The 25775-nt window shown below is 47.4% G+C and overlaps 1 protein-coding gene across 2 annotated transcripts in view; it reads left to right on the top strand.

Annotated features, from left to right (window-relative positions):
* The first annotated feature begins 2318 nt into the window (after positions 1-2318).
* PXN (paxillin) overlaps positions 2319-25775 on the top strand; it is a 113728-nt gene continuing 90271 nt past the window's right edge. Inside the window, exon 1 of one of the 2 annotated variants that reach the window (XM_082258898.1) lies at positions 2319-2445. In XM_082258898.1, coding sequence (XP_082115024.1) covers positions 2433-2445 — 13 coding nt within the window. In that variant the 5' untranslated portion in view covers positions 2319-2432. The remainder of the gene's footprint in view (positions 2446-25775) is intronic. The other variant, XM_082258899.1, reaches the window with a different exon arrangement.

The following is a 25775-nucleotide window of genomic DNA, read 5'->3' on the forward strand; positions in this document are numbered from 1 at the left end:
TTTATTAAAAGTCAGCAGATACCCTTTTTGTAGCTGCTGACTTTTAACCCCTTCAGCTTCAGAAGGCTTTACCCCCTTAGCGCCCATTCAGACTGGCGCGACACGACTTGCTGGGGCGACCTGTGAAGCCGCGGTGCACAGCGTGCACCGCGACCTCGGCGCGACTTGCAGGGACTTCATATAATTTAAGTCAATTCAAGTCGCCTCCAGGTCGCCCCAAAGTAGTACAGGACCCTTTTTCTAAGTCGGAGCGACTTGTGTCGCTCCTATTAGAACGGGTCCTGTACTATTCAATGGCGAGCGACCGACTGCGACTTGTCAGGCGACCAAGTCGCCTGACAAGTCGCTGCAGTGTGAATGGACCCTTAATGACCAGGCCATTCTTTGCGATTCGGCACTGCGTTACTTTAACAAAACATTGCACGGTTGTTTTACACTGTACCCAAAAACAATTTTTTTCCCACGGTTTTTAGATTTTGCGCTATAAACAAAAAAAGAACAATTGTGAAAAAAACAATAATTTTTACTTTCTGCTTTAAAACATTCCCAATAAAGAAATGTAAAAAATCTATTTTTTTTTTATCATTTTAGGCCAATTTGTATTCTGCTACATATTTTTGGTAAAAAAAAAAAAAATACCAAAAAGCGTATTTTAATTGGTTTGTGCAAAGGTTATAGCGTTTACAAACTACGGGATATATTTTCAGACTTTATTTGTTTTTATTAGTAATGGCGGCGATCAGCATATTTTATGGGACTGCGACATTGTGGCAGACAGATCGGGCCCCTAACTGACATTTTTTACACTTTTTGGGGACCAATGACATTAATACAGTAAGCAGTGCTAAAAATGATGCACTGTTACAGTATAAATGACACTGGCAGGGAAGCGGTTAACACGGGGTGATCAAAGGGGTTAATGTATGCCTAACTGTACTTACTCACTGTGGGGGGGGGGGGGGGCTTCTGTGACAGGCACAAAGAGATTGGGGTTTAAGCTTTGCTGAAACTCCTGATCTCTCTCTGCCTGTGTGACAGAAGACTTGCCTGCTTTGTTTACATAAGCAGGCGGGTCTTCTGTCAGTTTCTCTGAAGATCACGGGAGGAGCAGTGGCCATCCCTGCCGTTCCTCCCGTGGCCCGCCTCCCACTGTATCTAAATACAGCGGGAGTACGGCTCTGGCATGGCGCGCGCCGTGTGCACAAAATCACGTATATCTACGTGATTTTGCGCAACAGAGCCGCCCCTGCCACAGTATATCTGCGTGGGGCAGTCGGCAACTGGTTAATAAACACAGAAATGGCTGGAACTCCGCTTTAAGCTTTTTTTTTTTTTACAAACCCTCTCCTCAGTTCCTTTCTACTATTCTTTTTTTAGTGTGTTTTCCAGCTTTTTGGGGCACTTAGACGTTGTTTCTGCTTGAAAGCTCCTCTCAAAAAAGAGGCTGCAGCTCAAAGAAGCGACTCCTACAGGCTTTTGAGCTCTCATTTTTCTGCCTCTCCCTTCCATCTTAGCCAATGGGGGGTTATTTAATAAAGGTAAATCCACTGTGTGCCCTGCAAGTGTACTTGGAAGTGCGGTCACTTTAGATCTGAGGGGGACATGCAAGGAAAATAAAAAAACATTTTTGCTTGTACATGATTGGATGATAGAAATTAGCAATCTTCCCCTCAGATCTAGTGACCGCTTCCAATTGCACTTGCAGTGGATTTGCCTTTAGTAAATAAAAAAAACATAGTTGCATGGACACGTTGGGGTTGATTTACTAAAGGCAAATCCACTGTGCATAACAAGTGCACTTGGAAGAGCGGTCGCTGTAGATCTGAGGGGAAGATCTGAAATAAGGGGAAACTCTGCTGATTTTTATCATCCAATCACGTGCCAGCAAAACTGCTGTTTTTTATTGTCCTTGCATGCCCCCCTCTCAGACCTAAAGTGACCGCACTTCCAAGCACACTTGCATGGCACTTAAAGTGCACAGTGGATTTGCCTTTAGTCAATAACCCCCATTGGCTAAGATGGAGGGGAGAGGCAGAATAATGAGAGCTCAGAAGCCTGTTTGAGGTGCAGTGTGCATGAGCCCTCATGGTGTGTACCAAGCATAGGGGAGAGGGAACACGGGGACAGTCTTTGTAAATTAGGGACTCCCATCTTGCAGTCACAGTACTCCATAAAACCTGTCTCAGCTTCCACCCCCAAAATCACAGAAGAGCACCAGGAACGCGCGGCCAAGTATGCGCGCCCTCCAGCAGCGAGCCACCCCACGCAAACGGATGAGGGGAGAGATTGCTGGCTGCGCGTGACGCACGGACCGGTGGGGTGTGGCCGGAGGGCAGTGGGTGCACGCGCACGCAGGAGGCGGAGGCGCGTTCGTGCCTTGAAGTGTGAAAGTTGTAGCCGACTCCCGGGGAACGTTCCGGCTGAGCGGCATCATGGACGACCTGGGTGAGTGTCTGACAGAGCAGGAGAGGTTCATGGCTGGCTTTGGTTGTGCTAGTGGCACCAGGGTACTCCTAAGTTCTTTCCCTGTGTGGGAAGGAGAGTGCCCGGCGCTGCCCTCAGTGTGTGTGAGGAGAGAGAAGGGCTCCAGGACAATCTTACAAGTGGCATTCCTGTGCCTATCACATGGAGGAGGGGGAGGCAGGCACATGTTATGACGCTGGTTGCAGCATGCTCCCTGTACTGGGGATCTGCTATGACAGCACTGACTGGAAGAAGATGTGCCTATAGATATTGCCACTGAGCCTCTATGGCAGACTTCTCTCCTGACACCCACACACAGGAATCCTTCCCTTTTTCTACACCACCACCCCCCCCCCCCCCCACACTGCTTATTAGTTATCATCTTGAAATTGTCAAGTTCTGATCCTGGTACATCAGGTTTGACACCCTTGGGCTACTTATTTATTGATTACACAGCGCTTTACATGTCCTACATTCATCTCAGCCCCAGTCCACAAGGAGCTTACAATCTAATGGTGACCATCTACAGAACGATCTAATCGAGCACTTCATAGTTTGAGCATGTGATCAGATCTGTATATTTATGCAAAGACTCATGGCATGTTATTGATTGTCTATTTTTTTTTTTTTATAAAGCAAAATTGATTGGTTTTATGAAAACTTTTCTGATTGGTCTGGACAGAAAATCTTAGGAAAGTAATGATCCGATATGATCATTAAGTGTATAGGATGTCAAACAGTCTTTCTAATCTTGTCAGGGAGTGAATCTATTGATGATACGATTATATATAAAATCATTCCATGTATGGCCACCATAAGGCATATGCTAGGGCCAATTTGGACTAGAGCCAATTAACTTACCAACAAGTTTTTGGAGTGGTGGGGGGAACCTATGCAACTACATGGGGACATGCAAACTCCATGCAGATTGTTGGGATTCAGCCTGTTTTTGGAATGGGGATACAGGACATGGGGACACGCAATCTCCATGCAGATTGTTTTGATTCAGTATGCTTTTGGAATGTGGGGGGAGGGAGAACCATGCAAACTCCATGCAGATTGTTGGGATTCAGTATATGTTTGCAATGTAGGAGGAAACCATGCAGACGGTTGGAATTCGGTGTTTTTTGGGAATGTGGGGTGGAAACCATGCAGACTGTTGGGATTCAGTATTTTTTTGCAGTGTAGGAGGAAACCATGCAGACTGTTTGGATTCAGTATTTTTTGGGAACATTGGGTGGAAACCATGCAGACTGTTGGGATTCGGTATTTTTTGGGAATGTGGGGTGGAAACCATGCAGACTGTTGGGATTCAGTATTTTTTTGCAATGTAGGAGGAAACCATGCAAGCACCATGCAGACTTGGGATTCAGTATTTTTTGGGAATGAGGGGTGGAAACCATGCAGACTGTTGGGATTCAGTATTTTTTGGGAACATTGGGTGGAAACCATGCAGACTGTTGGGATTCAGTATTTTTTGGGAATGAGGGGTGGAAACCATGCAGACTGTTGGGATTCAGTATTTTTTGGGAATGTGGGGTGGAAACCATGCAGACTGTTTGGATTCAGTATTTTTTGGGAATGTGGGGTGGAAACCATGCAGACTGTTGGGATTCAGTATTTTTTTGCAGTGTAGGAGGAAACCATGCAGACTGTTGGGATTCAGTATTTTTTTGCAATGTAGGAGGAAACCATGCAAGCACCATGCGACTTGGGATTCAGTATTTTTTGGGAATGAGGGGTGGAAACCATGCAGACTGTTGGGATTCAGTATTTTTTGGGAACATTGGGTGGAAACCATGCAGACTGTTGGGATTCAGTATTTTTTGGGAATGTGGGGTGGAAACCATGCAGACTGTTGGGATTCAGTATTTTTTTGCAATGTAGGAGGAAACCATGCAGACTGTTGGGATTCGGTATTTTTTGGGAATGTGGGGTGGAAACCATGCAGACTTTTGGGATTCAGTATTTTTTTGCAATGTAGGAGGAAACCATGCAGACTTTTGGGATTCAGTATTTTTTTGCAATGTAGGAGGAAACCATGCAGACTGTTGGGATTCAGTATTTTTTGGGAATGTGGGGTGGAAACCATGCAGACTTTTGGGATTCAGTATTTTTTTGCAATGTAGGAGGAAACCATGCAGACTGTTGGGATTCAATATTTTTTGGGAAGTGGGGTGGAGACCATGCAGACTGTTGGGATTCAGTATTTTTTGGAAAGTGGGGTGGAAACCATGCAGACTGTTGGGATTCAGTATTTTTTTGCAATGTAGGAGGAAACCATGCAGACTGTTGGGATTCAATATTTTTTGGGAAGTGGGGTGGAAACCATGCAGACTGTTGGGATTCAGTATTTTTTTGCAATGTAGGAGGAAACCATGCAGACTGTTGGGATTCAATATTTTTTGGGAAGTGGGGTGGAAACCATGCAGACTGTTGGGATTCAGTATTTTTTGGGAAGTGGGGTGGAGACCATGCAGACTGTTGGGATTCAGTATTTTTTGGGAAGTGGGGTGGAAACCATGCAGACTGTTGGGATTCAGTATTTTTTTGCAGTGTAGGAGGAAACCATGCAGACTGTTGGGATTCAGTATTTTTTGGGAAGTGGGGTGGAGACCATGCAAGCACAGGGGGAACATGTAGATGTTTGGTATTGAAATAAAGGATCCAAGTGCTAAAAGGCAGAAGTGCAAACCAGTAAGTCCGTGTGCTACTTAGAATGTAGAAGTAGAAGACTGCATGGGCGTATTAGAATACTCTGATCTATGTTGGATCTTTCTGCCAAAAGCTGATAGAAAAATCCAACATAACAGATGCTTGTTTTGATTTGTATTTACACGCATTTGTGTATGATGTTTAGAAGCATATGTGCATAAACTTGTTCTGTTGGCTAGAATATTAATTTATCGGAGACACTAGAATAAATGTCTGCACGTACACATGCATCAGACACGTCTGTAATTTAGACCATAAACTCCTCTGAGTGCAGGTTTTGGTGTTTTTTATTTATTTTAGGCCCCTTTCACACTAGTGCGACTTGTCCAGTGATTTTGGACCGCAAAATCGCATGACACGTAGTTTTCCATTATTTTCAATGAGCCCCATTCATATCAGCGCGACTTGAAGTCGCACCGACTTCAAAGTAGTCCCTGCACTACTTTGGCACGATTTTGAGGCCAAAGACATTCAAGCCCAGTCAAAAGTTGCGGTAAATCGCGCGACTTTGAAGTCACACTAGTGTGAAAGGGGTCTTAATCCCCCCTGAACACTGCTCTAATATACAGATCATAAAGTAATAATAAAGCCTTTTTTTAACCCCTCGGAGCCAAAGCCTCCCGTCCCTTTAGGGGATTTCAGATGCTGGGAGGCAGGGGTTTATGATCTAGGGATGTAACGATATCAAAATCTCACGGTACGATACAATTTCGATATTGACCTCACGGTACAATATTTATTGCGATATTGTGGAAAAGTTCATGGTATTGTTAAATAGCTCATGATAGTGTTTGTGATGATAATAGCGAAAAAATACCGACATTTATTCTGCTTTTGCCAGTCAACAGGCAATTTATTGTTGTATTTATGGATCCATGACAACATAAAACACTGATCACATAGTGCTTTTAAAGTGCAAGTTGTAGTCAGGAACATCAATATTCTGTATAGTAATATTTGGTTGCATAACGGATTCTTCTGTGCAATGTTCAAGTTAAGAAGCAGCTAGAACAATTGTAAACATACAATAGGCAATTCCCTTTAAGTGCAAACAAAGATCAAGTTAAGTCAGGTTTAAATGTGCAAGGCAAATAAAGGCAGCCTTTTAAAACTGGTATTTAGGAACATAACTTAAACTTAAATAAAATAGTCAGTCAAAAAGCCTTTAAAAAAAACACTGACCTATCATTTAGCTTATGTTCACGTTTTTCATCAGAAAGATCAAAATATCTACATTGCAAGAAAAAAAAAACAGTAAAAAAAACCCTTAAACTCTGGTCTATGTAGTTAACAATGATTTGTTCCGTGGGACTGTGTTTATTCCTCTTGCTTTTTGACGGACACCTGTCCTTTTAATATTGTAACCCAACCACAACGATATCGAGACACGACCACGACGATTTTGAGACGACCACGACGATACGATATCGCGATATCTTCGATATCGTTACATCCCTATTATGATCATGTGTCCACTGTGATTGGCAGTCACATGATCAGAAAGCTCCTGATTGCAAGAAGCAATCATCTTTCTGTTACCTGCCAGTAACTGTTTCGGGGGAAATGCAGGGCACATGCTCTTGGCACAGCTTGGTCTGCAAATTGGTACGCAAATATGCAGTCGCTCTGCTCTAAGGCCCACCCGTCGATGGGATGCATATTTGTGTACCATCGGCGCCTAGGGGTTAAATAATAAACCTGTCACGCTAACCTGCTCTGTGCAATGGTATTGCACCGAGGGACCCTGATCCTCCTCGTTTGGGTTCCAGGCTCCATCACTTTTGCTTGGTCCTGAGCGGCACTGCCTATGTCCATAGACACACAGCGGTGGTTGGTCCCCATCCATGCTCTCTCTTCACAGGTTGTGATTGACAGCAGCAGGAGTCAACTGCTCCTGCTGCTTCCTCTCTGTCCAGTGACGGGAGAGAGCCGCCGCTCTTGGGCACAGTGCAGGATCAAAATCGGGTCCAGGTAACTTTTTTTTTTGGGGGGGCGGGGGGGGGGGGAAATCTTGTTCACAGAAGGCCTTTTACCTTAATACAGAGAATGCAATAAGGTAAAAAAATGTTCTACCTTTAGAACCACTTTAACATCACAATTTGCGTGAAGAGGTGCTATAGAGTTGAAAAGCCTCTTAAAAAAAAAAAAAGTGACACTTTTTCTGCCCATGTACAGGAGGCCTAAAGAAACTTTCAATTTCACATTACAGAAGAAAAGTTGAGTGCAAGCTTTGCATCCCACCAATGTTACTCACAAAATCAACCAGTTGCCAATATTTAAAGAGATTGTTTTGCTAACCTAAGATCTCTGCCAAACGATCTTTATGTGGCTGCATACCTGTACTGGCACTTTTTTTCATCGTATTTTTATGAAATATTCTAAGCAAAGCACAGTCATGAAGAGTGAAGTATATTAGTTCAATAATGCTACTTTAAAGGTTACAGTAGACCAGCGTGTGAACACATGGATCGGTATGCACAGCATGCATCAAACAGTCCAGTTTTCAACTGAAATGCCTAAAGTCCTTGATGTACAATCTAACTCACCACACGTTCTAACTTGAAAGTACAATTTTCTGTCAGACTGGATAGTTTAGGTAGGTCCCCATATTACATAGTTTTGATAAATCTAAAGTTTATTGTAAAAAGGTTGTACAGTCAGATTGTAACCTGTATGGTGGTCCCAACCAGTTCCTACAGCTGTCATCATGGATGGTGGTGTGATTACACTCTGCAAAATAGACAATGAATAAATAAAAAAGGTCTATAGGGAAATAAGGTATGCAGAAGTGCACTCCTTCACTTGGGAGGGCAGGCGCTACCACCCCACTGAAAAGCAATCTGTGATGGATCCCCTAGTTTGGAGGTGAAACGGTGCCTCCTGAATTGCACTTTTACCAATCCCAGCAGGGTTTTTTCAATGAACTATGTCACGCAAACCATCATAGTCATGTTTTGTATGTGGTTGTGGTGCAGTCCCATTGATTTCAGTTATTTAAGTTAAAGCGGTTGTAAACCGCTAGCCTTTTTTTTTTTTTTTTTTTTTAGTAACCTGCAAGGTAAAGCCATAATGTGCTAGTAGTAGTAATAGGGTTGCTACCTTTTCTTCAAGCCAAACCCAACACATGGCATTTAAGTTGAAATTCTGCTTTAAAGCAATTTACCGCTGGCTTTTTTTTTTTCTTCCTGCAAGGTAAAGTCGTAATGCCCATACTAGCACATTATGTTAAACTTGCCTTAAAACGAAGTCCTCCTGCGTCGAAGTCAGTGCTGCTGGGGCTCCCATTTTCACCCGCATTGCTTGCTTGACTGCTCGAAGCTGTGATGACATCACTCCCGCGCATTTGTGCTGGAGCGCCCGTCCATGGCACAGGGACCTGAAGGAATGGCATGGGTGGCCATTCCTTCAGAGCGCATGCCCCAGTGATGTCACTGGCTGCATTTAATGTAAATATCTCCTAAACCGTGCAAGTTTAGAAGATATTTACACTACCCATAGGTAAGCCTTCTTATAGACTTACCTGTAGGTAAAAGCAAAAGATGGAAGTTTACTTCTACTTTAAAATTGCTGACCACAAAGCATTGCAGCCATGGTAATGTAAATAGACCTGAGCAGCTGTCATGTTGGCTTGCAGGGGGGCAGTGAAAACATGGGTCACACGGACAAAAATTGGGTGCATATACATGGTGCTATATGACAATATACAACCATTAGAATGTTTACGATACGAAGCTCTGCTCTGGGAAACCTAAAAACTATCCCTGGGAGTGGGTCTTCATCTGCACTGCAGGGGTAATTGTTAGTTTAAGTCTAGTAGACATAAAAAGATCTACTTGCCTAATCCTCCATTAGACCGTTCCCCATGACGTCTTCTCCCCCATGCTCTGGAAGTCCGATGTCATCAAGACCAATGGAGGGTCCATAGCCTTTCATTGGACATGGCCTCACCGAGCGACAGTCCACTGTCAAATCATGGGGGTGGGGGGAGGGGAAGAGGATCAGGTAAGTTGAAATGCCAAAACTCTCCCCTAGACTAAATGGGCAATTGATACACTGCGGCAATAAAATAGTTTTGTTTTAAAATATCTTGCACTCTTCTGGAAGTGAGTTTGAATTAGTACCAGTCTGGTATGTCTGAAGTATCCACATCAAGGTATTTCCTGTATTCTTATTTATATAATATATACGTTTTTTCACCTCAATACTTGGCTATAATTATTAAATACATTTGGGTAGTTAGGGTTTACCGTTTTTAATAAGTGCCCTCAGCACTGAGAATGTCGGCTGTAACAGGAGAAGTGGCTCCGTGTTATTTCAGGGGATGGCTTGTGTATTTCTTGGCCTGCTATAAAGTGTTTGTTTTAAATAATGTGTAATGTAGGCTTTTAGTTCTGGCAAGACATATAGTTGGAGTTGACTTGGTCTATGTCTGGCATGCTGCGTACGCCATGATGAGGCTCATTTATAAAAACAGTCGCTGAGAAAAGATGCTACTGTTGGCAAACCATGGACTTCCATCTGTAGTATCTAGTGTTTGGATGGAAAGTGAATACTAACATTTTATTTGTTGGTTTGTGCATTGATTTTCCTTCTCCCTGTATTTGTAAAGCAACCATAGACCTTTTGTATGTGCATCAACTTGCTTAAAAATTGTTTAGGTTTTATTGGGCAAAAAGAGGGGAATCTAGTTTATTCTTCTGCCTTAGGGCTCTTTCACACGGTCCGCCTCCGCAGGCGGATCCGTGTTGCTCAGCGGGGATCGATCCGCGATCCCCGCTGAGCCGGGCAGATGACAGCTCCGTCTCCGCTTGCAGAGCGGAGAGGGAGGTGTCTCAGCACCCGCTGCCCTCTATGGGGGCTCGGAGGAGAGCGGACCGCTTGTCCGCTCTCATCAGATCCACTCCGCTCTGATTACTGAACGGATGGAAAAATAGGGTTTCCATCCGTCCAGATTTCAGCACAGGATCGGATGCGGGTGTCAGCGGAGGTGACCTCCGCTGACACCCGCTGCCCCATAGAGCTGCATGGAGGATCCGATCAGATCCGCCTAAAAAAACTGACAGGCGGATCTGATCGGACCGCCCGTGTGAAAGAGCCCTTAGGGCTCTTTCACATGGTCCGCCTCCGTAGGGGATTGTAAACACAGATCCCCGCTGAGCAGGAAGGTGACAGCTTCCTCTCCACTCTGTGTGCGGAGAGGGAGGTGTCAGAGCTCCATGCATCTCTATGGGAGAATCGGATGAGAGCGGATCGCCTGTTCGCTCTCATCCGATCCCCTGGACGGATTGGAAAATAGGGTTTCCTTCCGTCCAGATTTCACGGACTGGATCGGATGCGGGTGTCAGAGGACATGTCTCCGCTGACATCCGCTGCCCAATAGGGATGCATGGAGCATCTGATCAGATCCGCCTAAAAAACTGACAGGCGGATCTGATCGGGGTGCTCGTGTGAAAGGATCCTTAAGTTTTTTTTATAAAAAAAAAAAAAATACTTGAAGGATAAGGTCACATTTTCATAAAAAGTAAACTATTAAATTGCACATTTTTGCAAGTTAAAAAGTGTCTTTATTCTTTCTAGGAAGCCTGCAGAGCATTGCACCTAAGATCAGATCATGGGTGCAATGCAGGGCTACTGCAGACTCTCAAAATGTTTGTCTGCTCGTACCCTGTATGGGACAGGCAGTTACTTGACAGCAGGAAGAATCGATGAACTACGAAGGCGCTCACCAGTGTCCTCACAGTTCATTGAAAACTACAAGCCATCAGTTGCAATGGCTGAAGGTAGTTGTAGTTCATTCATTAACAGGAAATAATAAATGATGCGTCTGTGTGGGAGGAGCCCTGCAGAGCCGCATTTATTTCAAGAAGTGACCGTATGTAAGGGGAGAAGATGCCCCCCCCCCGCTGGCTGTCACAGAGCTGAGGAGATTGGAGTTGGGACTTGTCATACCCTAAATACAGGTGAATATACGGGTCCAAAAGGTGAACTCATCCTTTTAGGTTTTCTGTACAACCAACCTGTCAGTTTTTTCCTGAAAGATCTGAGCCGACGGCTAAAGCCAATAGCACTTCTCATTTTATTCTGACAGGAAATGTGTGAATGGCGGAATTGGATCTTTTCCTTTTTTTTTTTTTTTTTTTCTCTTTCATTCAGCCCGCTGGTTGAACAAAAAAGTATCCTCTGTCTGCCTTACTAGTCTATATTCAGCATTGTCCTCCTTGCAGCTGAAGTTTTCCTTGTTCAGCTGTTTCCATGTTGCCACCTTAAAGGATTTGTAAAGTCAGAAGTCTGTTTTATCTTAATGCATTCTTTGCATTAAGATAAAAAAAAACACCTGTGTGTAGCAGCCCCCCTTAATACTTAACCTGAGATCCTTCTCTGTCCAGCGGTGTCCACGAGTCCCTCGGTCATTAGGGACTTTCCCTGCTGATTGGCTGGGACACAGCCCTTAGGGCAATTGGCTCCCTCGACTGTCCATCAATGTCAATTAGCCAATCAGGGGAGAGGGGACGGGGCTGAAAGGCAGCTCCGTGTCTGAATAGACAAACGGAGCTGCAGCTCGGCTCGGGTGCCCCCATAGCAAGCTGCTTTCTGTGGGGGCACTCGACAGGAGGAAGGAGGTAGGAACAGAAACGAGGGACCTGAGAAAAGGAGGATCCGGGCTGCCCTGTGCAAAACAACTGCACAGAGGAGGTAAGTAGAACGTTTGTTATCGTAAAAAAAAAAAAAGAAAAAAAAAACGTAATCACTTTAGGGCTGGGTTCACACTGGATTGCAGAGGGGGTCCGTGGGTCCCGTCCACCAATTCAGGTTTGAATTTGGTCCGAATTTTTGGCTGAATTTGTACCTCAAACGGACCAGAAAATGCACACGAATGTCCTGCAAATCGCTGTGCACCTGTCCCGGAGCTGCGTGAACCAGCTTCATTGAGAGCTGGTCACACTCTCCTGACATGCGAATTGGATGCGGAGAAACCCACATCCAATTCACAAGTGTGAACCCAGCCTAAAACTCCTTTTTAGGGTAGACATCATGAAGTGCAGCATGTCTGCCTACTCGGATCTTATGGTGGGCTTGCACCCCTCATTAAAACACTTCTGCTGGCATATGTAATGTGGAAATCCCATGAGGCAGAAGGGTTGATCCATACTTGGGCTGGGTTCACACTGATGTGAACAGACAATCGCATGTAATTCGCACCACATTGCTGTGCAAATTGCATGCCATGTGAATTCAGCTATATCATTTTTTATGGCTGAATTTGCATCACATTCAGACCAAAATGGTACAGGGCCATTTTTTTGGCCCGCTTTAGAATCGGATCCCATGGGTATTCGATTCCTGCACCATTTCACAGGTAGCACTATGATCTGCGAACTGATCGGGGGGTGTCAATGACTTTACATTGACACCCGCATCAGTTTTCAGAGGGCAGTGTGAGATGCAACGCGGGAACCTACACTGGAATTGCGCTGGTTCTCGCATCGCACAAGTATGAACCCAGCCTTAATCCTCACCTAAACAAGGAATCAGTTGGCCACACCTCTCTGTGTTCTATAATTTGCTTTTCCTAAAATATTCAGCAATCTGTGAAACTAACAAGAGTTGATTTGATGGGTGAAGGTCTTCTGTAATAACTGCACTGCGACTCTATATGATCTCTGAATTGTGTAATATGTAAAGTCAGTGGAGGATTTGTAATCCACCCCCGCAGATGATAAAACTGGAAAATGTGTATCATCTTAAACCACCAAGTGAGGGCCTTTGTTTTTTTTTTTTTTTTTTTTTTTTTTTTAGTGAGACTGAAAGTCCCTTTTGCATGCTTTGAGTGTTATAGTGGCTCAAAGACAAATGAGATTGATTTATGGTAAAAATGAGAATTCCCGTAGGAAAGGTAGTACACGCAGGAGCTCAATCCAGACTGGAGCAGAAGGAAATTTTATCTAAATATACCCAAGGTGGTCAGCCAACGTCATGCTATATAAATGTTAACTTGCTATATATAATCCTTTTTGTATATGTCCTGTTGAGTTATTTCCATGGTGACAGCCTATTTATTATACATTATGTTCCCTTTGTGTAATTGTGTCATAATGACTTCCTCATGTGTTTGTTTTAAATCTACAGTTCTGTAGAAAACAGTTTTACAAAAGCTGCATGCAAAATGCAAGATATGTTTTTTGGACAATTTTTTTTTTTTTTTTCTGTTATTTTGAAACATTGACTCACCCTATCACATAGTTTTCAAACGATGTGGTAGGGTGGGTACCATCCACAGTACTGCTTTCCATTGTAAGTGTTAATATAGTTCAAGATTTATGTACAGCAACAGCATACTTGTGATGGACAGTAGTCGGCATGAAATGGAGCATGTTGGTTTAACCTGTAGTCTGGAAGTATGTGCTTCTATGGCCTTCTGTGTTCTCTGTGGATTTAGGTCCTTGAAGGGTAGTGTTGCCTGTCGTGAGATGGAATTGAGGAAGATAAATACCAAAAACACATTTGAAGTCATGAGGGAGTATTTTTTTTTTATACAGGTTTCTTGGGAATTGTGCAAAGGCAGCTTCCTCAGTTCTGGCAGTGTTGTAGCACTGTAAGTGATGCATACAAGTGGCATTCACAATGTTTACAGGAAGGATACACTCCTTTATGGTGATAAACTGCAAAGTTTGTTGTCAACAGTCCTATAACAGAAGGCAGTGTAAAATATTTTTTAAAATGAAAGTGAACAATCTTCCACTGCACATACTTGTTAGCATTGTAAAACTGAAGTTGCAATTGTTACTGGTTCTAGGTGCCCAGCTGAAAATAATTGGCATTTCAAGTTTTTAGTATTTTTTTATTAACTTTTTCTTTTCTTTCAGCTACAGTACCGAACACGCTGTGTATGTGTAATGGTACATATCTTATTACCTGCAGACAGCTGCTTCTGCTAAAAATCAGTGTGTCCTTCGCTGTTGCCAGATACTGCCCCAAACAGCTGTTTTCTGATGCTGTGATAGTTAAAGTGATATTAAGGAAATTTTCTTTCATTCATTGACTGTCGCAGCTCCAGATCTTCTTTACTATTGGGTTATACTGCCCTCTACAGGAGTAGGACACTAGGCAGAAAAAAAGTCTGGCTATGCCTATGGACAATCCAGGGGGTATACTCCCTCTCTCTGCTATAGGTACTTTTTTCTGCCTAGTCAGGAGTAAGGACCCATTTCCTTGCTGGGATCTCTGTCCTGCCAAATTTTTCTTTTTAGATAGAATTTTTACTTCTGTGAGATCTACAGTCAACTGCCGGACTGGGAGACAGGCTGGATAATCTAGATCCAGTGGTCACCCCCCAGTCTGGCCAGCGAGCGTGCGCAGACCTCAGCTCTGCGCTAGGTCAGTCCCGACATAGCCCCACCGGACAGGGGCTGGCCTGCAAGTTAAACACCTCTGAAGGTCACATTCGATCGGGTCTCGGCCCGAGTTGCAGCATTCCTGCTGGACGACAGCCCCCCCCATTTAGATGGAGAGGAGGTTTTGTCTGGAGAGGTGCACGCCTGGTTCCTGGTATGGTAAGGGACTGTCTCCCCCTGGAGGGTTTTTTGGGTGGACATGGGGTGGTCGGACCCCTGGGTTCCCCTCCTGCCTCTTTAGGCACGTCCCTCATCAGTCTTGAGGGGTCCCTGTGGGCCATATCCCCACCCGATTCCCTCTGAGTGTGTGGGGCCCTTCGGATCCCAACCATCTATTGATGCACTGACGGCGGTCCTTGAGTCCTTTGCGTCCCGGGTGGAGGGGTTTTTTGGGCGACGGGCTAGCCAAAAGCGCCCCCTGCCTCCTCTATTTTCTCAGGTCCTGAATCTGATTCAGCTGCTGCAGACTTGGGACACTCTGCTGGGTCTGCGACCACGCGCCCTGAGTTCTCAGATATTGAGGATGATTCCTCCACTTCTGCAACCGCGTACAAAAAGGGGCTGGTGGATTCACTGATTGCGACCTTAAAAATGGAGGGTGCAGCTAAAGCTGCAATGTAGGCGTAGTGTCCCTTTGGCACTCACAAGCCATCCAGAGTGGCAAAGCAGTTTCCTTTCCTTTCCCTGCCTATTTTGACAGAATTGTCACTAAATAGTGGGAACTGCCAAAACATCCCCTTGTGGTCCCTAAGTGATTTGCTATGCGGTACCCCTATGCGGAGTCCCTTCTTAAAAAGTGGACAGTTCCACCGGTGGTGGACCCTCCGGTCTCTAGATTGAACAAGGCAACCATGATTCCGGTTGAAAGAGTCACCGGCCTTTAAGGACCCAGGAGGTGGAGGCTGTGGTCCATAATGTGTACACCCTGGCTGATTCGGCACCGAGGCCGGTATTTACCATTGCACTGGTGTCGCAAACTCTGAGTGGGCTAAGCTTTTACGCTGACCTGGAGGGGGAGCAGCTCCCTCCTGCCTTTGTTGAGCTGTTGGTCCAGGGGTTGCAGTTTATCTGTGATGCCTCTTTGGATGCCCCCCCCCCCCCTAGTAGCTAGGCTCCTTGTTTTCAGCAGTGCTCCTTTGGGGTATTTTTTGGCTCAAGTGGTGGTCTGCGAAACTTGACTTCTTATAAGGCCTTGATGGACCTTCCTTTTCAAGGGAATTGCCTGTTTGTAGCTACCCTGGATAAAATCATTTAGGGTCTCATGGGGGGGGGGGGAAGAGTACCTTTCTTCTGCAGGCTAAGGGCAAGGACCCGCGTAGAAGTGGGCCATCCTTCTTGGCTTATAAGAAGGTTGACAAGTGATCAAAGCCGATCAGGGCTTCCTCTGGTGGATACCAAGTGAACGTGGTCTGGCAAATCAAGCGGGCTTCCCAAGACAAAGCTCCTTCAACATAAAGGTGCGCCCTAACCCGTATCGGGGGCGGTAGAGACTTCTTCGCTGCTTTCTGGACCCGTGGTCTTCCCTGGTACAAGACAAGTGGGTCCACACAGTCATTAGGTCAGGCTACAAGAAGGCGTTTTGCTCTTGCCCCCCGGCAAGGTTCTTTCCTTCCAACCTGCGCCTATCCCCGGACCGCTTACAGGGTCTGTTTGGGGCTGTACAAGACCTGTTACTTCAAGGGTTGATTGTCCCGGTTTCAACGTTTTCAGCGTTTTTACTCAAACCTGCTTACAGTTCCAAGGAAGGAAGGCAAGGTTCGTCCAATCCTGGACCTCAAAGCGCTAAACTGCTTTGTGTGAGTGCAGAAGTTCAGAATGGAGTCCATTCGCACGGTGGCGGCATCCCTGCATCGGGGATTTTCCTTCCTCTATCGACTCAAGGATGCTTACCTTCACCTTCCGGTCACCAGCACTTCCTGTGCTTTGCTGTGGGAGAGGAGCATTATCAGTTTGTGACATTACCCTTTGGTCTCACCTCTGCTCCTCGGGTCTTCACAAATGTCCAGTGTGCATTCAACCGGACAATGCCATGGCCGTGGCTTATGTCAATCACCAGGGGGGCACAAGAAGTGTCCTGGTGGCTCTCATGGCTCTGGAGGTAGCCGACATTCTAAGGTAGGCAGAATGGTTAGTTCTAGCCCTCTCCGCCATACATATTACCGGGGTGGAAAACTGGCAGGCGGATTACCTCAGTCGGCAGGCGTTGGACCAAGGGGAGTGGTCCCTTCATCCGGAGGACTTTAATCAGTTGTGTCTCCGGTGGGGAATTCCCGACGTGGATCTGTTGGCATCCCAGCTCAACAGAAAGGTGCAGAGGTTTGTGGCTCAGTCATGGGGTCCTCTGATGGACTCCACAGACGCGCTTGTGGCCCTGTGGGGTCAGAATCGTCTGATTTTATGCCTTTCCTACTCTCAAGCTTCTGCCAAGACTTCTATGCTGGATCGAGGCAGAAGGGATAACGGTCATCTTATTGGCCCCGGACTGGCCCCGCCGGGCTTGGTACACCGATCTGGTACGACTGGTCCCCTGACGTTCCTTGGAAGCTTTCTCTCAGGGAGGATTTGCTGTTCCCTAAGGACCAATCTTCCATCCTGATTTACAGTTGCTGGCTTTGAAGGCTTGGCTGTTGAACGGCAGGTGCTGATGGATAGAGGTTTGTGTGAGTCATTGATTCCAACGCTGTTAAATGCTTTGAAATCTACTTCTAGGAAGATCTACCATCGTACGTGGAAGACGTACATTGTGTGGTGAGTGTCTTTGGGTTCATCCTCGCTCTTTTTTTGGTGGCTCGGCTTCACCTTCAATGCTGAGCAGAAACTGGCCTTGAGTACTATCAAGGGCCAGGTGTCGGCCCTAGCTGTCTTTCAATGGCCTTTGGCCATACACTCCCTGGTGCATGCATACTTTTCTTCACGGAGTTCTGCAGGTTGCTCCTCCAGTGCAGCCTCTGTTACCGCCTTGGAACCCCAATTTGGTGCTCTCAGGCCTACAGAAACCTCCCTTGCTTACGCTATCCCAGAAGGTGGCCTTTTTGGTGGCTATCGCCTCTGCTCCCTGGGTGTCAGAATTGGCGGCATTATTCGGTCGTTCACCTTACTTGGTGGTTCTTAGCCCCTGTCCGTCGTTCCTTCCAATCAGGAAGCAGAGACCTATGGGAGCAGCTGTTCTTATGCACACACCTTGATCAGGCTCGGATGTGTATTAGAGGAACTGCATACTGAAGGATTTTTTTCCAAGATTCAAGAATGTTTTATTCCTTTTTTTCGGTGCTGAATTAAAAAACGGAATTTTTGTAAAATCTTACCTGTAAAATTCCTTTCTCTGAGTCCTCCGACAGTCGCCGCCTCTTCATATTCGTCACATATGGTCTATTAGACTTTGCTCCGAAGGAGTAGCTAGGCAACAGAATATGTTAACAATAAAGCTTTAACATATCCCACCCTCAAGGGGTGGTCCCCTCAGTCAATACCCTCCTACTTCCTGCAACCATATCTCAGTTTTAGTGGAATAGCAGTAGAGTATACATTCAAACCCCAAAAGAGGGGCGGGGGCGGCGACTGTCGGAGGACTCAGAGAAAGGAATTTTACAGGTAAGATTTTACAAAAATTCCGTTTTCTCTTACGTCCTCCGACAGTCGCCGCCTCTTCATATTCGTCACATATGGGGACGTCCCAAAGCAGTGCAAACATGAGGGGTGGGAAACGCATCCGCGCCGAAAGGCAACGCAGTCTCCACATCAAAGAAAGGAACCTTACCAAAGGAAGGAAACCAGCTGGGCAACAGCAAAAATAAGTGCTCAACAGGAGCAACAACCCAGGAAAAGACAAAAAACCAGGGGATACAAAACTTATCCCAACAGCCAGGAGTCCCCAACAAGGGACCCTAGGGAACAGCCGCACTAAGAACCTTGCGGCCAAAGGAAGCATCCGCCGATGCCTGAACATCTACTTTGTAGAATTTTGTGAAAGTGTGCACGGTCGACCAAGTCGCCGCCTTACACACCTGGGCTACAGAAGCCCCATGACGACAGGCCCAAGACGTACTCAGAGATCTAGTAGAGTGCGCCTTCACAGGCACAGGGGGAACCTTCCCCTGCAAGGCATAGGCCTGTTCAATGGTCTGCCTGATCCATTTGGCAATGGTAGAGGCGGAAGCCGCCATGCCCTTCCGAGGACCCTCTGGAAGAACAAACAAGGAGTCCGTCTTTCGAAAAGACTCAGTCGATTTAAGGTAAACCCTAATCGCCCGAACAACATCCAGAGAATGCAATCTCACCTCCTTTGGATGTTTAGGCTTCGTGCACAACGAAGGCAAAACAATATCCTCGTTAAGATGGAATTCCGAAACTCGTTTCGGCAGAAAAGAAGGATTAGGTCGCAAGACCACCTTATCCAAATGAACAACCAGGTACGGAGACTTGCAGGACAAAGCCGCCAGTTCCGACACTCTGCGAGCCGAAGTGATCGCCACCAAAAAGGCGACCTTTTTGGACAACATAGACAACGAGATCTCCCTGATCTGTTCAAAAGGAGCACGTTGTAACACAGATAGGACTAGATTCAAGTCCCAAGGGGGCAAAGGATCCCTCCTAGGAGGAACCAGATGCCGCACACCCTGAATAAAAGTGCCAACCAAGGAGTTGGAAGCCACGGGACGTTGAAACAGAACGGCCAGCGCAGACACCTGACCCTTTATCGTAGCCAGCGCCAAACGCTGATCGACACCCGTCTGAAGGAAAGACAGCACACGGGAAACCGAGTACGTGCGGGGTGAAAACCCCCTGGACTCACACCAGGCAAAATAGGCCTTCCAAGTACGGTAATAAACCTTTCCCGAGGAAGACTTCCTCGCGTTGATCAAGGTATGAACAACCTCTGGAGAGAGACCCTTCTCCTTCAGGACCTCGGTCTCAACAGCCAGGCCGTCAAAGCCAGCGACTGTAAAGCAGGATGGTAAATCGGTCCTTGAGACAGTAGATCGTCCCGAAGAGGCAGACGCCAGGGGGCGTCGACCGCCAGATTCACGAGGTCTGCGTACCAGGACCGGCGAGGCCAGTCCGGTGCCACAAGAATCACCGTGCTGCGTTCCGAGTGTAACCTGCGAAGGAACCGGGACAGCAACTGAATCGGTGGAAACGCGTACATCAGCCTGTACTGATGCCACGGGGCCACTAACGCGTCCGACGCGTCTGCCCGAGGGTCGCGCGTCCTTGCCACGAACCTCTTCACCTTGTAGTTGAGGCGAGACGCGAACAGGTCCACATCTGGAAGACCCCACTTCGCGCACAACATCTGGAAGACAGCCGGATGGAGAGACCATTCCCCCTGATCCAGGGTCTGGCGACTCAGATAGTCCGCCTGCCAGTTCTCCACTCCCGGAATGTGAACCGCCGTTATCGCCGGGACATGAGTCTCGGCCCAAGACAGAATGTCGGCCACTTCTCGAGCCGCTCGGGCACTCCTGGTGCCCCCTTGGTGGTTGATATAGGCCACCGCCGTGGCATTGTCCGTCTGCACCCGAACCGGGCAGCCCTGCAGCCGGTCCGTCCAGCGATGAAGACAGAGCCTTATCGCACGCAATTCCAGAATGTTGATCGGGAGGGAAGACTCCCCCTCCGACCAGGTCCCCTGGGCGGACAGAACGCCCAAAACACCACCCCAGCCCGACAGGCTGGCATCCGTGGTGATTATCGTCCACGAGATCGGACGAAACGACTTGCCCCCGGACACCAACGGGGACTGGAGCCACCACAGAAGGTTTTCCCTGGTGCGATGACTCAACGAGATCTGAAGATCCAGAGATTGAGGTCGCCCGTCCCACTTGGACAAGATCTCCGCCTGGAGACCCCGCGTGTGAAACTGCGCGAAAGGAATCGCCTCGAAAGCCGAGACCATCAATCCCAGACATCTCATACACGTCCGCAGAGACGAGTTCGGAACGTCCCTGAGGGACCTGACTTCCTCCTGAAGAGTCCTGAGTTTGTCTTCCGGCAGGAAGACCTTCGCCTGCACCGAGTCCAGTATCATTCCCAGATAGGGAAGACGAACCGACGGACTCAGTGTCGACTTTGGAACATTTATCGTCCAACCGAACTCCTGCAGAGTTTGCATCGTGACAGACAGGTCCTTCTCCAGACCCTGACTGGTCGCAGACCGAATCAGAATGTCGTCCAGATACCCCAGGACAGAAATGCCCTGGGCCCTCAATAATGCCAGAACCGGTGCAAGCACCTTGGTGAAGACCCGCGGAGCCGAGGCGAGCCCAAAGGGCAACGCCACGAACTGGTAGTGATCCTCCGCAATGGCAAATCGAAGGTATCTCTGATGACCCTCGAATATGGGGATGTGAAGATACGCATCCTTCAAATCGATGGAGGCCATGAATTCCCCCGGAACCAGGGCAGCCACCACCGAGCGCAGGGATTCCATGCGGAACTTGCGAACCCGCACAGAGCGGTTCAGAGCTTTCAAGTCCAGAATCGGACGAACCTTGCCCTCCTTTCTGGGCACGGTGAACAGATTGGAATAAAACCCCCGAAATCTGTCCCGATGAGGCACCGGAACCACCACTCCCTGAGCCCTCAGGTCCCGCACCGCCAGGTGCAGATCCCGCAGGCGCTCTGGAGACAGTTGTAGATTTGAGGGAAAAAATCTGCTCTCTGGCCGAGAGAGAAACTCGATCTTGTAACCAGATCGAACAATTTCCAGAACCCATCTGTCCCGCACACGGGCCAACCAGGGCTGAAGAAAACCGAGCAAGCGTCCCCCCACCCCAAAACTGGGTGAGGGCGCCCCTTCAGGCCGAACTGTTATGGGCCGCAGGTCCGGATTGGCCGGACTTCTGTTTCCCAGACCAGGGTTTCTTCTGAGAGCCCTGGCCTTTGAACGGTTTGCCCTTGTAGTGCGGCCGAAAGGCACGAAAGGACCCCTGAGGGGGCCGAAAATTCGCATGCTTCTTCCCAGAAGCCCCCTTAGCCTTGGGGAAATGGGGCAAGAGAGTGCTCTTACCCCCGGTGATCCCCTTAATCAACACATCCAGGGACTCCCCAAAAAGGCGAGACCCATCATAAGGCAGATTGGCTAAGGTTTTACGTGAAGATTGGTCCACCGACCAACATTTCAACCAAACCAGGCGGCGAGACAACACCGCCACGCTGTGCACACGTGCAGCCAACGGAATCAGGTCCAGGTCCGCATCACACAGATACATGACACCCTGGTGGATCTGATCCACCATGTCCAGGGTCGCCGCCGAGGCCGAATTGGCCACTAGGACGCGCCTAAGCATCTGCGTCCAACTTGCGATCGCCTGGGCCGCCATGAGAGAAGCAAATAGAGCCTTAAGCATAGAACCCGTAACAGAATAAGTATGACGGGCAAGAGACTCCAGTCTCCTATCCGTGGCATCACGGAAAACAGGGGATCCCTCTGCAGGAATCGCAGTGGCTTTGTTCAAAACCGCAATTGCATGATCCACTGGTGGAGGCACACACCACCGTTCATCAGTGGCAGGGGAGAAAGGATAACGCAGCTTGAATTTACTTGGTACCGCAAAAGGTTTGCGCAGATCGCGCCATTGATCCTTTACAGCGCGCTGAAAATCAGCATTGCAGGGAAAAACCTGCGGCGTCCTGCGTTTTCTCTGCGTCCCATAAGCCGCCAAGGCAGCGGGGGGACACACTTCGTCCTGCAAACGTAGCGTCTGCTTAATGGAAGCAATCAACTCATCCATGATTGCAAGCTCTTCAGGCGAGCCAGGGGGAGAATTATCAACCCCCTCAACCTCAGCCTCTACCTCAGACCCCACTAGATCAAGAGAGGAGCGGGACCCCGATAGGGGGGTCCCTGCCAGAACAGCCCCATCACCTTCACCCTCAGAATCGGAGGACAGAGCAACTCTGGGCCGTTTAGTAGATTGAGCAGCCACCAGCATTTGCACCTGGGCAGCAAGGCCAGCCACAATAGTGGCTAAATCCCCCCCTGGGGGGGAAACAGCGGTCCCCTGGCTTTCCACCAATACTGTGGGAAACTTGCCCTCCTGAGAATCCATTGCCCCTGTACGCCAGACAACCAGGGGTTAACTGCCCCCTTTCAGCAAGCGCGGTAAGCGCAGCCCACCGCACACACTCAGGCACAATGAGACCCCCACAGGGAATATACAGACTGAATACAGGCAATGGACAACAGGAATAGAAGGATAAAACCTGAGGAGACCCCGCTGCTGCTGCTGCCTCGACCGGTGTTCCAGGAAAAAGGAAGTGATGCTGCCAGGGCGCTCTATGTAAGCCTATGGAGGCTACAAGAAAATGGCCGCCGTGCATGTAAACCATGCGGCCGGAGCGGGCGCCGGTAAAATGGCGTCGTTTGGCGCCGAAACCGCCGCTCCACAGTGCATAAAAACACACACAATTTCATCCCATTATATGGATACATGTTAGATCGCCGCAGCGATCGCTGTATATGCCCCAACATGCCATTAAAAACATGCCCCACAGCACACAGCTTCCCACACTGCCCAGCCTGACACACACAGTGTCATACAGCTCCCCCCCCCCCCCCTTGCAGCCCACAGCATGCAGCCGAGAGATAGGGAGACAAGCAGTGTGATTTAAAGGCAGGTTACACAGTCCCAGACTGAGACCCCCCCCAGACAGACAGGTCCCCACATAGACACACTTACCTCATATGGCGTGGGGAACCCGCACAGGCGAACAAGCCGCTGCACATGAGGCAGGGAGAGTCGCAATTCAAGACGCACACAATGGCGGTTAAGAAACCGCACAGCGTCCGGTGAGGTAGCCACCTCACCAAACATCCCTGCACCGAACAGGGATGGGTCGTTCACCGTGCCAGGAGCGTTACCTGGCTGAACGCTCGATGGCAGACTGGGAAGCCACTGACCCACGACCTGCGATCAGGGGGATCAGCCCGAGACCCAGTCCGCATGATCCTCTTCGTCCGAAGAACTAACTAATGCTGACAAAAACAACAGCTAAGTAAAGGTAGAGAAAAAACTCAAAATATTAAAAAGAAGAAAGAGTCTGGGACAAAAAGTCCCAGCACAGAGAGAGCCAGCCACTCCTGACAAGCTAGACATTAAAACTGAGATATGGTTGCAGGAAGTAGGAGGGTATTGACTGAGGGGACCACCCCTTGAGGGTGGGATATGTTAAAGCTTTATTGTTAACATATTCTGTTGCCTAGCTACTCCTTCGGAGCAAAGTCTAATACCCCATATGTGACGAATATGAAGAGGCGGCGACTGTCGGAGGACGTAAGAGAAAAGGTAAACGCAAATGCATGCTCGTGGAAATGCACATTAATATCAGACTGGAGGAGGATCTCTTGGCAGTCTCCTTTTGCAATGCATGATTGGGATCCACAGTCTGGTGCTTGGAGTAGTGAGGAATCCTCACTTATCTGTGTTAGTAGACTTCATTTATGATAGATTCCTTCTGAACTGGGCCTTGCTGTCAGCCTTGTTTTTCTCCCCATATCCTGGTTTCCTGCACTGGGAGCTGGTGTTTGAGTAACAAGGTGTGTACTAGGACTGCTGACATAGCTTGGAGGTGGAATTGTAGGGGGAAGGGTTCCTGGCTTGTAATAGAGGGGTGTGGGAGGAAGGGCCTGTTTCCTTACATTGCTGGCTTCCTTTCAATTTCAAATGTTTGCTTTGACGCTGAACTTCAGGCAATAGATCCGGTGTAATCACTGCTTTGTACTCAGTCCATTCTGGGGATTAGAAAGTATAAATTCATCTCCCTCATTCCAGAGAAATCTGCTGTTCTACAATAATAGATAATAATGATGCCACATGGCTCCCACATTCTTAGTTCTGAATGGTTAATTTCACGTCACTCATTAGTTCTGTAATTGCATGGAGGCAAATGATTCTAATTAGAAGATGAGATCTGACCCCTTACAGCCTTTGTGGGGGTGTATGCTTTTTTTTTTTTTATAGAAAACATTTTAATCTAACGAGCTGAAAGAGTAGAGCAAATTAAAGCCATATCTGTTTAGGAATCATTAAGGAGCAAGATCTGCCTGCCGTCTATTATGTGACGAGTATAGACTCCCCATTCCTGGGAAGTTACTCACTGGATGAGTATATGAGGTTACACAAGATTGGATTACAGTGCAGAGTGGTGTGTAATGACTCTACTGGGTATGAGGACACTGGGGGCTCTGTTTTTCTCTTTCACTGTTTCCTACTTTGATATCTACGCTTTGTACAGCTGTTTGTGAGTAACTTGCAAAACATCTTATGAAAAGCAGTCATCGACTGTGATAGGGGACGCAACTATTATACCAATCATGTTCTTCCATTCTTGAAGTGGTTGTAAAGACTAAAGTGTTGTGTGTTTTTTTTTTTTTTTTTTTTTTTTTTTTAACCTTAAAATGCTTGTAAAGGCACAAGATTTTTTACCTTTGTGCATTCTATGCACAAAGGTTAAAAAAAAGTGTGCAGCAGCCTGCAATACATGAGCCCAATCTTGATCCAGCGATGTGCACAAGAGCAGCACCTCTCCCATGCGTCTCCATCCTCGTTGGCTGAGACAGCAGCAGTAGCTGGTGACTACTGTCTCCCGTTGCTACTGTCAATTGCAGCCAGTGAGTCAATGAGGAGAGAGCAGAGGTGTGGCTGAACCCTGAATAGACCCATAGAGCAGAGGCTTGGGAGCGAGCCTGCTCGGGTGCCCTGTAGGAAGCTGAGGGTTCCCCCACCGCCTCTGAAGCTGGCTATACACTATTAAATTTTTTTAATTAAATTTCCTTTAGATTTACCTTGTGTGCAAGAGCCTACCAATGGCTCTCTCAGCTGCCTCTGAGCCAATGAAGAGGCAGAGAGCTGAAAAGCAGCTGTTCTTGTGCACATCTCTGGATCGAGATGGTTTGGGTAAGCATTAGGGGAGGGCCTGCATACTGAAGGTTTTTTACCTTCATGCAAAAACCTTCAGACTTTACAACCATTTTAAAGCTGCAGCTGCTGAACAAATTTCTTTCTATGGTCGGCTTTAGATCAGTCCCCGCTGCAGCCACTTAGCTTGTGACTTGCTGCAAAGTTAGTGTTGCAGTCTGACGAAATGCTTCCTCTTTCTTGCAGCTCACTGATTATATCTTGGTGTAGGCATTATCCGTGAGCAGTGCTCAATGACTGATTTTTTATGATAAAAGATATAGATTTATTTTACAAAAATGTTTTT

The sequence above is a fragment of the Pelophylax lessonae genome (genome assembly GCF_965119305.1).
Source record: "Pelophylax lessonae genome assembly, chromosome: 1".
Lineage (NCBI taxonomy): Eukaryota > Metazoa > Chordata > Amphibia > Anura > Ranidae > Pelophylax > Pelophylax lessonae.